We start from the raw sequence: 12,236 nt of genomic DNA on the forward strand, positions 1-12,236 counted from the left end.
CCAGTGCTTCCCACACATAGACTTTACTTAGATGAGCTCAAGTATATTTAGTGACACATTATTTTTTACTATTATTATCTTTTTACAATTTTTATTTTATTTATTTATTTATTTTATTTTATATTTTTGCAATTAACCATTGGGAAATCTTCTCTTGTTTACTCGTTTCATACTGCTTATACATACTGCTCAGTAACGCTCTGTAGATGTACAGAGAACTGTACATTTTTGCGCCTGGTTGGGGTTTTTAAATTTACTAAAATGTCCGGGATTTGTTTTTATAAGCTGTCATTAATTTTATGTGTACAGCCGCGCGAGAGAGAGACCTTAAATAAGTCATTCTTTAATCTAAAAGACTTTAAAAAAACTACTAAATACTTGGAAAGCATAAAAATTGCATCTAAATTGGCTGCAGAGTATTTATCAACTCATTTGTCTTAATAAAATACACATCATACATCTACACATTTTATACAGTAATTATCATTTTTAGAGATGGTTTGTTTTCCTTTTTTCTGTCATTTATTTCTCATTTGCTGTATAATTTATTAGTTTGATGTCAAAATATTACATTTTATAGATTTCGAATGCTTTGGCAGTACTGTACAGAATGTCATGACAATCAAGCAACCTGAATTTGAATGAGAGATAGAGAGAAGCAGACTTGACCTGTCAGTGGGTGCACATGGTTCCTGAATAACGTAAATAAAAGAGAAATGGTGGATTTTTAAAAATCTATTTTTTCAACAGTCTTTTTTAAAACTTTAACCCTTTAAAAAAAAAAAACTTAAAATAGATGCTAATAAAAATAGTGTCAAATCAAATGATGTTTTGTTTTGTTGCATATAGTTAACTATTTATGTGCTGTGGGTGAAAGGTGTGTTTCTTTCCGGCTACCACCGCAAGTATATTTCAAACCTGTGGGAAGCACTGAACACCTCATGCACAATAGGATGCTTTTAGCTTGTGCATATATGACATACTCGAGAGTTTTTCTGTACTCACGCTCGATCAGTTTTCACTGTTCACAGTTTTCCCAGACGTTAGATGTTGCTTAATGAAAAACAGAAATACCCCAGTACACAAGGAAGGGCGGTGCAACTTTACGCTTGTCACTACATTTTAAAGAAAAAAATAAAAATCCTAAAAGCATTTAATAGTTGTGTAAGCTTTTCCACTTCTGTTTAGTGTCCTTCACAACTGCAGTTCACACCTGGTCAATTTTCAAGCCGTGAAAATTAAGTGAAATGAAACTGACCATCAAGTCCTAGTTGATCTGCATTTCCTGTGCACTCGACTAGTCTCAGCAGCTCGAGGCATGTTAAATGCACCAATCTTATTGGTCGGCAAGTGTTTAACATTGTCAAACAAACATACAACTTTGCTCGTTTATTAAATTATTCTTTTACAGCTGCCATTGGTGTGTGCACTCACATTAGCACCATTTGTTTAGTCACAAGGCTTTAAGCGTTTGTATTAATCTCACTCAGTAATTCTCCAGGTGTGCCCATGCTAAGGGCTGCATTTTCCTAATCCAAAATATCATTTAAATCTATTGTGATTTAACTGAAGTTTGTGGAAATGTAGTACATGTAGAGCAGCTCTTCTGTGGTCTGTCACTTCAGTTTTTATTTTTAAATGAAATTCGCTATTAGCTATTATAAATTGATATTTCTCTGACATTCAGCCTCATGTTATTGCTTATGCAGAAACCCACTTAAAAGACATCTTTGCACATATGAGTCAAGGCTGCTGTGTGTGCGCGCTTAATTCAATGTTAAAGGCAATCCTGCATAAAAGTCAGACTAATTTATGCCTCCTCCGACCCACCTCTGCTTGTAATATCAAAGTATACAGTTGTAATTGCTGGGCTAATGGATTCATGCCACCTCTGCTGCATTAAACACTCCAAAGACACCTAAATGCCACTTCAGAAGTGCTTCCGTCCCCCTGTGTAAATTTGGCTTTAGAGTTTTCTCTTATGCATCAGCAGTTTCCTCAACTGAGTTTTATTTGTGGCTTTTAGGTCAAGACCACCTTTTGCCTGAAGCAGAGGAGATGGCTATGATCAGTATACAGCTCGCTGCTAGATTTCTCTTCAGTACTGGATTCCACACCAAGAAAATAGTCCGTGGCCCAGCTAGTGATTGGTAAGCAATTTGTGTTTTAATTACATTGTGTTTCTCAACCATGTTCCTGGAGGTCCACCGACGCAGCATGTTTTGAATGTCTCCTTTGTTTGTCAAACACAATACAGGTCTTAGTCTCTGCTAATTAGCTGATGATCTGAATCAGGTGTGTTTAGTTAAGGAAACGTGTAAAACGTGTAGAGCTGGTTGTCCTCCAGGAACGTGGTTGAGAAACACTGATCAAATTTGAATCTGTTTTTCAGTTTGTTGAACTGTTTATTGACGTTTCAGGTATGATGCTCTGTGCATCTTGTTGAGACACAGTAAGAATGTGCGTTACTGGTTTGCACACAACGTCCTCTTTGCATATCCGAATCGTTTCTCCGAGTACCTGCTTGAGTGCCCCAGTGCAGAGGTTCGAGGGGCCTTCTCCAAACTCATCGTATTCATTGCACATTTCTCCCTGCAAGATGGACCCTGCCCCACACCGATTGCCTCACCTGGACCTTCAAGTCAGGTGTGTGATTTTAGTAAAGTTACCATCTCTATAGGTTGTGTGCCATCACGTGGTTCTGTTGACGCGCGGAATTCAGATGGAGGTCTGTGTTTTTGCTAGTTTTAAAGGAGATATAAAAAGAAAATAAGCACATATGTTGGGCATGATCCTTATCATGAAGACTGCCAAGTTTGCTACTGAACTATAATATATTTTCCTGTCATTAATGTGGTAGATACTGTATAAGCTATTATGTTACATGAAAGTACTATAGTAAATACTGTAGTGTTTGGAAGCATACTATAAATAATTACTTGAACTAAACCATCATAGTAATAATATTGTTGCAGTGGTACAACACAACTGCAGCGATTAAACAAATTATTCAAGAGGCTTCAGTTTTCTTAGCTATAATTATACACCATCACAATGAGTTTACACTAACATTACAGCATTTAATACAGTTTATCAGTTTACTATGCTACAGTATTCTGTAGCATTCATTAACAAAGGGTTGTACACATTATACACTTCACTGTAGTGTGGTTCCAAAACTTGTTTATTATTTATTACTATCGTTTTCCCCCATGCGGATATCCTCCAGACATCACAAAATAACAGACAAAAGCATACGAAAATGTGGACATAGTCTACATTATTATTTATTTATTTTTATGAGGAAGAAAAAGTGCTCCACAATAAGAACAGACTAACTTTGTCACAAGGGTTGTATTTTTTTTTATTTCAGTCGATGAACTTAATATCAACAAACTTTCGCTGCTGCTGAGCATCTCTGTTCACATTATGGTTGTTTATTCTGCTGAAACACCAGTAAAGACATGGATGATTACAAAACCAGGAATTAATCTGAAGGTTAAAGTGAAGAGACTGATTGGAGCTCTAATTGATGAATTCAGTTTATTGGATTTTTATCTTTGTCCCTTTTCCCAGGGCTGTGATAATTTGAGTTTAAGTGAGCACTTGTTCCGTGCTGTGCTTAATCTTCTACGAAGGGAAGTGTCTGAACATGGCCGTCACCTGCAGCAGTACTTTAACCTTTTCGTCATGTATGCCAACCTTGGTAAGTGCTGCTTTCCATTTTTTACTCTTTATCGAACAAGGAACTATTATATGGTTACTTAATTGACATTGATTACAGTATAATTTCAAAATAATGGTAAGACTTTATTTTGATGGTCCCTATTGCACATTTTGTTGACTAGAAGTTGAAATGCAACTACATGCCAATTACTTTTCTTTTGAGTATTAGTGGACTGTCATTTTAAGTTGATATGCTCCTTCAACTGACATTTAACTGACCAGAAGAAACTTTGCGAGTACGTGAACTTACACTAATCATAGCCCTAACTCAACGGTCTACTTATAATCTATGGAGAATTAATTGGCATGTAGATGCAATGTAACTTAAACTTTTAAAAAGTGTTTTGTACTAATCCTCAGTTACACTCCAGGGTTTTCCAATACAGACTTGCATTCTAAAATCTCATACCTCGTTTCGTCCACTCAGGCTTGGCAGAGAAGACACAGCTGTTGAAGCTTGGGGTACCAGCCACTTTCATGCTTGTGGCACTGGATGAGGGTCCGGGCCCTCCAATTAAGTACCAGTATGCTGAGCTGGGAAAGCTCTATACTGTTGTCTCACAGCTAGTTCGCTGCTGTGATGTGACATCACGCATGCAGTCCTCAATTAATGGTGAGAATGTGTTGTAACTTGCTTGCTAAACGGTTTCTAATTTTAGTCCTCAATGCCCAATGAAGATAGTCATCCTTGCTCAGGATTTCCTGACTGACACAAAGCCATCTCCAGGCATAATTGCCAGGTTGGCATGGCTTGGAGCAGAGGGCAGTTAACAGGAATTTAGTACAGATCTTTTTTTTTTTTTTTGCAGTGTTACTTTTAAATGCATGGTTTTGCTTTCGTTCCTCCTGGAAACTTCTGCCCAGACTTTTCACCTCTTGCCTATTCTAGGTAACCCTCCGCTGGCTAACCCATATGGAGACCCCAACACCACCACTCCCATCATGCCCCTGCAGCAGTTGGTGGTGGACATCCTTTTTGTGCGCACCAGTTATGTGAAGAAGATTATCGAGGACTGCAGTAACTCGGAGGACACTATCAAACTGCTGAGATTCTGCTGTTGGGAGAACCCTCAGTTTTCCTCCACTGTGCTTAGTGAACTACTGTGGCAGGTGAGAATAATCTCCAGCTACCAGACCATCTTTTCCGTTTTAAATTGAAGCAGTATCATAAACATTTTGTTTGGCTATTTTACATTTTCCGAAAGACTCTTTTGAGTCCTAAAAACTGCAAGATTAAGACTTTAGATAGTTGTTTCTTTTAAACTGAAGTAGCAAAATGCTCTTAGAATTGTGAAACAGTGTAAACTATTCATAAATCCATGAATGTATAAATGTTTAATGTAATGTGTCTTTGTTTATGTGTGTAGGTGGCGTATTCATACACGTATGAGTTAAGGCCTTACCTGGACTTGCTCCTTCAGATCTTGTTTATTGAGGACTCATGGCAGACTCACAGGTCAGTCTGACTCTGTAATACTTAAACTCTTCCATGTTCTTTAAAGGTCCGTACTGGCCCAATACTCCCATATGCATTTCCGTTCTGTCATCAGTTGAAATAGTAAAAATTTTGCATAGATTATGATAGACATTTGTCTTTTTCCCAATGATTGCTGACATGTGCAGGAAGCAATTAAATTAACTACAACACGCTAGACCACACAGAAACTGAAAGATACACTTTTAAATTTGAGTTTACAAAACAAAAAAGTACCTCTTTTTTTGGAGGGGTTTATTATAACACAGACAACACACAGTTATTTTAATCACTTTCAACAATGTTTTATAAAAATTCACAGGGTTTTCTTTAAAAAGATACCAAACGTTGGCATTTACACCTCTGCATGTGGATTTGGCAGGCTTAACATTTGGGTAGGGAAAATCCAGGCGGAAACCCCAAAATGCTGCAAAAGTAGGCATCGCCATCTGTGCTGTGAGAGACTGTCAACACAACGGTGCTGTCTCACAGTGTCTGTCATAGGAAATCAACACTTGCTGTTGTGAATAATTTAAAGCATCTTCTAATTGGATAACCACACACAGTGTCATATATAATTAGACACCTAACAAGTCATCGATTACTGAGGTCATTTGCCTGGTCACTGTCTGGCATCATTTTTTTTAATGAGAATATTAAAAGAGCACAAAGTCATATATTAATCAGTATTCTCATATAATTAACAGTTGTCATCATAGATTTTTTTTATTTTTATTTATGTTTATGATACGCAACACAAACACCTGTTTAAATACCGGAACATTTACTTGAGTCTTTCTCATTAGATCCTGAAGTCCTTAATCTTGGCATCTTGACCTCCCTTTTAGACCTGTGGGGGAAATAAACTCCTGCCTGCTTAATAAAGTCCCCTGCTCTTTTTCATCGATTTTTCTAGAATCCACAATGTTCTGAAGGGAATTCCCGATGACCGCGATGGGCTTTTTGACACCATTCAGCGCTCCAAAAACCACTACCAAAAGAGAGCTTATCAGTGCATCAAATGCATGGTGGCTCTCTTCAGCAACTGCTCAGTGGCCTATCAGATTCTCCAGGTGAGTTTCAGCATAAGAATCACTCCACACTTGTATGTCTTTGGATTATGAAATTGATGTATGATTTGCCTGTTCCAGAGTAATGGAGATCTAAAGAGGAAGTGGACCTGGGCAGTGGAGTGGCTCGGTGATGAGTTGGAACGGAGACCTTACACTGGCAACACTCAGTACACCTACAACAACTGGTCCCCTCCTGTCCAGAGCAATGAAACCTCCAATGGATACTTCCTGGAGCGCTCCCACAGTGCCCGGATGACCTTAGCCAAGGCCTGTGAGTTGTGCCCAGAAGAGGTGAGTTTTGGCCACCTTTGTTTATTTGGAACATTTTAGCCAATGTGTTCAGTATTGAGAAGTTCATGTGTGCTTCTGCCTATTAGACTTTTTAATAATTGCGTTTGTTTTAGATTTAAGTTTCTGCATGATTTGCTTTTACAGAAGCCTTTTCAGTAAATACTAATTGTTTTATGTAGAGAAGCCTCTTATATTTAGTTGAAATCACCACTAAAAGCTCATACCGTGACTTTTTAATGATGGGCAGGCACACATATCCAACATTTGGATAATATTTTTGGAAGAAATTAGTGCTCAATCACTACATTTAACTATAGGTAGGGCTTTGAGTTTTCGACTTTATTTTTATTATTATTTCCAGGTTTTTTTTTTATATGTAGGTTATATAATGCAGGCCTTTTTAAATGCTTTTGGTGTTTGCGTATATTTAAGTTTCATTCTATTGTAATTTAGTTATTGTTTATCATTTTTAATAATTTGCTGAACTAAAACGCTTGCTCTTATCCAGTAAACTCATTCAATAGCTGACCACAGATGTGAAATGTATGCAGCCGTAGATGCATAATTTGTTGGAAAAGTATGCAATATTAACTGCCGTTTCAAAATAGTGTCACTTAACGAAGCACGAGGTGGTTTCTGAAGAGGACGCTGGCCGGAACCCGTCCTCCACACAGCAGCTTTTGCCAGGGGAAGTGACAGGCCCACAACAGCACACCGTAAGACTCGTTTGGCCCAGCCACACTGGTGCATCTGCGTAACTTTTTGGTGTTCACAGGGCGTGATGTAGACAAGAACCATCTTCCACCTCCCTCAAAAACAACTCTCAATCAGCTGTTACTGCGTCCTCATCTCAGTGTGTCCAAACTGTTTCTTTTGACCCAACTAGAAGTACTAATGTGCTACGTGATCGAAAACTCTAAGCCTTGGCTATAGTGTACAGATGAGTTGGAGGTCATTTTTTGTGTCTGGTGGTCTTTTTTTTTCTTTTGAGTTTGTGAAACTGTTTTAATCATTTAGTCCAAAAATATCCTGTATTAAGAAGCTTTTGGGTGACTGCAAATTTTTGCCCCTTTAAATGGGTTTAATCACCCAAAAATGCTAATTCTGTCATTTTGCTGTCATCTTTCTAAATGAAAGACTTTTGTTCTTGATCTTGAACGCATGATAGAAAATTAGGTTACTAAATGTCTGCCCCTCCATTCAGATGCTGTTCTCCCAAATTTGAGCTTCAAAATGTTCAAAAAATTTATTTAAAAAGTAATCAATGTGTAAGCACAGTTTCAGAAGTCTAATTAAGTGTCTAAGTATCACTGATCATATCTGGCAACATTGCGTATAAAAATACGGGAAATGCCCCCATATCCCCCTTGTATATAAGCCTAGTTTAAACCATTACTAATATGCAAAATGCTATGTATGGTAAACATAGCAAACATTACAAAATTAAAAATCAAATAAAAGGTTTAGCTATTAAAATCAATGACCTATACAGAAATTAAATCAAGTCATAAAATTGTTTACTTTTCTTTCACTGTATTTAAATACTGATTAAAGTTATTTAGTGAAGAGCAGCGAATCTCTCATTTTGATCCACTGTTTTGTTGGATGACAGAAGTGTCACTTTAAGAATGCACAGATCTTAAAGCATTCAATTACTTTCGTTACTGTTTGTTCATTTAAGACAAAATTATTTGTTTAAAATAAAACATTCCAGGATGGACATGTTTATATATAATTAAGTGTATTTGTCTGTTAAAAAACCCACCCAAATTCAAGTGTCCACATTCGCTCCTCTTCAAATCACATCAATATTACTGCGTCGGTCAGTCAGCACCATGAATGGACTGATTCAGAGGTTGCATGTGAAGTGCGATGGTCGACACCTTGCTTTAATAGAAATGAAGTGAATGCAGCCATTTTAATTTCAATGTGCTATCAAGCCAAAACAAAGGGGAAGCATTTCTCTCTCGACAAGCTCTTGCAATTTAATCACATTTGAGATCGACTCTTGATGCTGCTTTCACTTTTCATAGAAACCTCCACCCACCAAAATATGGGACAATACTTAAACGGGATGACAGCAGGATAGAATTTTAAATTACGGGAGAATCCTGGCAAAAATGGGAGGGTTGTTGGTATGCCACTGATATGAGATGTGCTTTGAGAGAGCCAATTTCTATTTAGACCTTGCTTCATTTTATAAAATTGTGGAATAGTGAGTACTTAAAGGAATGCACTTTTTTTGGGAAAAGGCTCATTTTATAAGGCAATGAGTTAAATAGTCAACTTTTGTATTTTTTTGAAGGAGAATTTAAGGATTTATGCTAAGCTAAAAGTGCTCCAGACCTGGGGGGGGGTTGCACCAGCTGTTCAGAACTTCTTTCTTAAACCGGAACGTAAATCTCACACTAGGCCTACAGTAACTACTAGATAGTTTGTAACTAAATTTGTTGCACCACGTTCTTAAGGCAAACCATAGTTAGTCGGTCGTAAGCACTCCATAGAGTCATGCAAAGTCTCATTGAATGACATAATATAAAATAAGAAGCATTTCAATTGTTAAACTGCTGTAACATTCTGCAACTAATGTGCCCATGAAAATAAAATGACAAATTAAATTGATCAAATTACAGTAGTCAGTCACTATAACAGATGCACATACATGCATCGTGAGCCATACATGTAAAATACATGAGGTTATCAAAACATTAAACTTGATTTATATATATTAAGGCTGTAAGTAGAGGGAGATGATTCTTCATTATCATCGTGAGCTTCCCAATGTAAACTAATCTCTTTTCTACCATGATACTTGATAACTTAAATATTAAGTTGGAACCTAGTGTTAAGTTTAAATTAAGTTCGGTGGTGCAACACAAATACTTAGTTTCCTTTAAGTTGTAACTTAGTATCTCTTTAGGTCACAAGAACGCTTTGTTTTAACTTGTACAACTTTGGTGCAACCAGCCCCTGGAAATCAGCTGAATGTATTCAAAAATTTAAAACTCAAACCTATTGAACTCCAGCGAGTTGTAAAATGAGCAAATTTCCAACAAAATGTAGTGTTCTCTTGAGGGTGCATTACCATACAAAGCAGTCACATTGCTCCATAAAACTGGGGTTAAACTCTTGGATTCATAGTTTTTTTTTTTTCTGAACATTTTGAAGCTTTGAGGTGAAAAACTGCAGAAAGCTGTGGTTTCACCAAAATAGGATCGTTTTGTTCCAAAAGTCTTGTGCAGTTGTAAACACAAGATATTGTGTATATCCTGGCCAAATTTTTATTTCATGGAGAACAAACATTAATATTATATCCCATTCTGATGATTGACTTTCTTTATGGGGGTGAAAAACCGATCATGTTTAGCATTAGTCATGCTAAAGTCTAATCACATAAATCAATTCCTGTCTGTCATCAGAAGCTTCTTTTAGTTTTGAAAACACTTATTAAAACCAAAGTCTAGTAGAGTCTGATGCGTGTTGTCCATTTCTGGTCTTCCCTCATCTGTCATTGGATTTCACTGTCTGAAAAGCCGTACAAGTCCCCAAGTAATTTCTGTTGTTCATCAAAATTGAACATTGTTGCCCAAAGCATTCATGTTGTATTTATTTTGCATGTTTAACTCCCTTTTTATATTGTAAGGGACTTTTAACGAGTAATGTGCAACCTTGATTCGTTAGTATTACTGGAACAATTCAATATTTAACAGAAAGAGTATGTCTAAAGCTTAATGTGTGTTGTTTTTAGGAGCCTGATGAGCAGGAGGCCCTGGATGAGCAGGACCCTTCTCCACCAGAGGACACTGCTCTCTACCCTCACTCTCCAGGCAGCAAGTTTCAACAGGTACTCCTACACATCTTTTAAACCGTGTGTGTGGATATATTATATAGATTTGTTGGATTTGTCATTGGATGACTGAAGATTGTAGCTGAAGTTTATGGTCTGTGATTGTTTTGGTTTTGGAAGATTTTTTCTTATGCACGATATATAAACAGAATTATTGCAAGAGTAAGTATAGTATAAGCAATAACCATATTGCAGAAAGGTGGAATAAATGTCAGTTGTATTTTGTCAAGCAAAAATCTGACCAATCAGATGGGGTCTTTATCCTTGCCTCCCTAGTATGTGCTGTCCTGCTATTGGCTCAAAGTTGAACTTAAAGCTGTAAAAAAAAAAATTAATGTCAGAAGTAGAGACAGGAGAGGAAAATGACAACAGCCAATAAGAGTCAGAATATCTGCTGAGGTTTACAGTCGTTTAAAGTGTTTAAAAGGTCGCAAAACATCAAAACACATTTTTCATGTAGGTGTCCCACATAGCCAAAAGCCCTATCAGGACATATATTTTGCACTAAAAAAACAAAATTGTTAGTTTTTTTTGCATTGTTTAGAGCAAATCCGTTCTTCCGGATTAAAAAGAAATTTTGAAGCGACGTCAAGGCCATGAGATCCTTGTGTAAATTCCAGCGTGAAGATTGGCTGCACAAAGTGACGTCATTTGAGTTTTCAGCATTAATTCATGAGAGACTTGGTGTGAAACCAATCAGTGTGCTCTATTGTGAACGAGATGCACCTTCTTTAGTATGCATGATACAGCTTCAGATACTCCTTTTACCTGTTACAGTGTTCAGAGAGACGCCATGTTGTGTTACCAACCGTAATTCAAACAAGGAGAAGAATAATTGTTCGTAGTCATGGGTAATCATTTTTGCGTTTATAAATGTGCTGCTATGAAGGTTTTGTTTCCATTTCCCCAGGATGAGAGCACAGCTCATGTGTGGACTCTGCTGACGTGACAAAATTATGCTTGTAAAGAACATTTTTTTACCCAAGAGCTTTTTGCATCTGCAAATGCTGAAATGCGGATTTGCCACTTAAATTTTGTGAAAAAATAAATAAAAAGATACGGTCCCAGTTGGTGTTGATTGTCCTGTCTCTATGGATTTGGAAAATGTGTGATCAATGTGCTTTGTTTATTCAGATGGCAAAGTTGGTTAGTATCGTCAGCAGTACTCTATTTTTAAAGACATTACTTATTCAAAATGATTTATTTACTACGTTTACTGTACGTTAATATCAATACAACATTTGGATAACGTTACATTGTATTGTCAACAGTACTCTTTCAGTTTTTGAAGACATTTCTCCGTATCTTCAGTAATTTACAATGATATTACAACAATATTATTATGCACTGAAAACGCTTTGTTCGGTGTCTTTTTGAATGGTTGTGTGGTTGGAGGATTTTCAGTCCATAGTATTGTAGTGATATTACAGTAAACGTAGTAACTAAATCATTCTGACTAAGGTATGTCTTTAAAAACTGAAAGAGTCCCACTGATAATACCGACTAACTTTGCCATCTGAATATACAAATAAAGAGCATTTATCACACTTACCCAGTCTGAAGAGACACAACAATCAACACCTACTGAAACAAAGTCTTTTTTTAAGATGAGTCGCAAATGCGGCTTTCACCATTTCCACATTTGAAAAGCTCTCGGGTAAAAAATGTTCCTTGCAAACATCTTTGTGTCACATGTCAGCAGACCACCGTAATCCACACATGTGGGTCCACAAGTGATCAGTGCTCTCATCGCGGGGAAATGGATACAAAACCGTTATTTCGACACATGACTCCGAACGATTCTTCTACTTGTTTGAAATACGGT

At 37.0% G+C, this 12,236-nt stretch overlaps 1 protein-coding gene across 16 annotated transcripts in view; it reads left to right on the plus strand.

The window, feature by feature from the left end:
* usp9 (ubiquitin specific peptidase 9) overlaps positions 1–12,236 on the plus strand; it is a 59,969-nt gene that overhangs the window by 45,263 nt on the left and 2,470 nt on the right. For 8 of the 16 annotated variants that reach the window (XM_087266942.1, XM_087266944.1, XM_087266946.1 and 5 more), the window contains 10 exons: positions 2,027–2,150; positions 2,421–2,646; positions 3,577–3,706; positions 4,154–4,339; positions 4,616–4,836; positions 5,094–5,182; positions 6,117–6,273; positions 6,352–6,564; positions 7,173–7,280; positions 10,313–10,408. In XM_087266942.1, the coding sequence (XP_087123068.1) occupies positions 2,027–2,150; positions 2,421–2,646; positions 3,577–3,706; positions 4,154–4,339; positions 4,616–4,836; positions 5,094–5,182; positions 6,117–6,273; positions 6,352–6,564; positions 7,173–7,280; positions 10,313–10,408 (1,550 nt within the window). 16 annotated transcript variants of the gene reach the window in all.

The sequence above is a fragment of the Danio rerio genome, chromosome 9, assembly GCF_052040795.2.
Source record: "Danio rerio strain M-AB ecotype USA chromosome 9, GRCz13ab, whole genome shotgun sequence".
Lineage (NCBI taxonomy): Eukaryota > Metazoa > Chordata > Actinopteri > Cypriniformes > Danionidae > Danio > Danio rerio.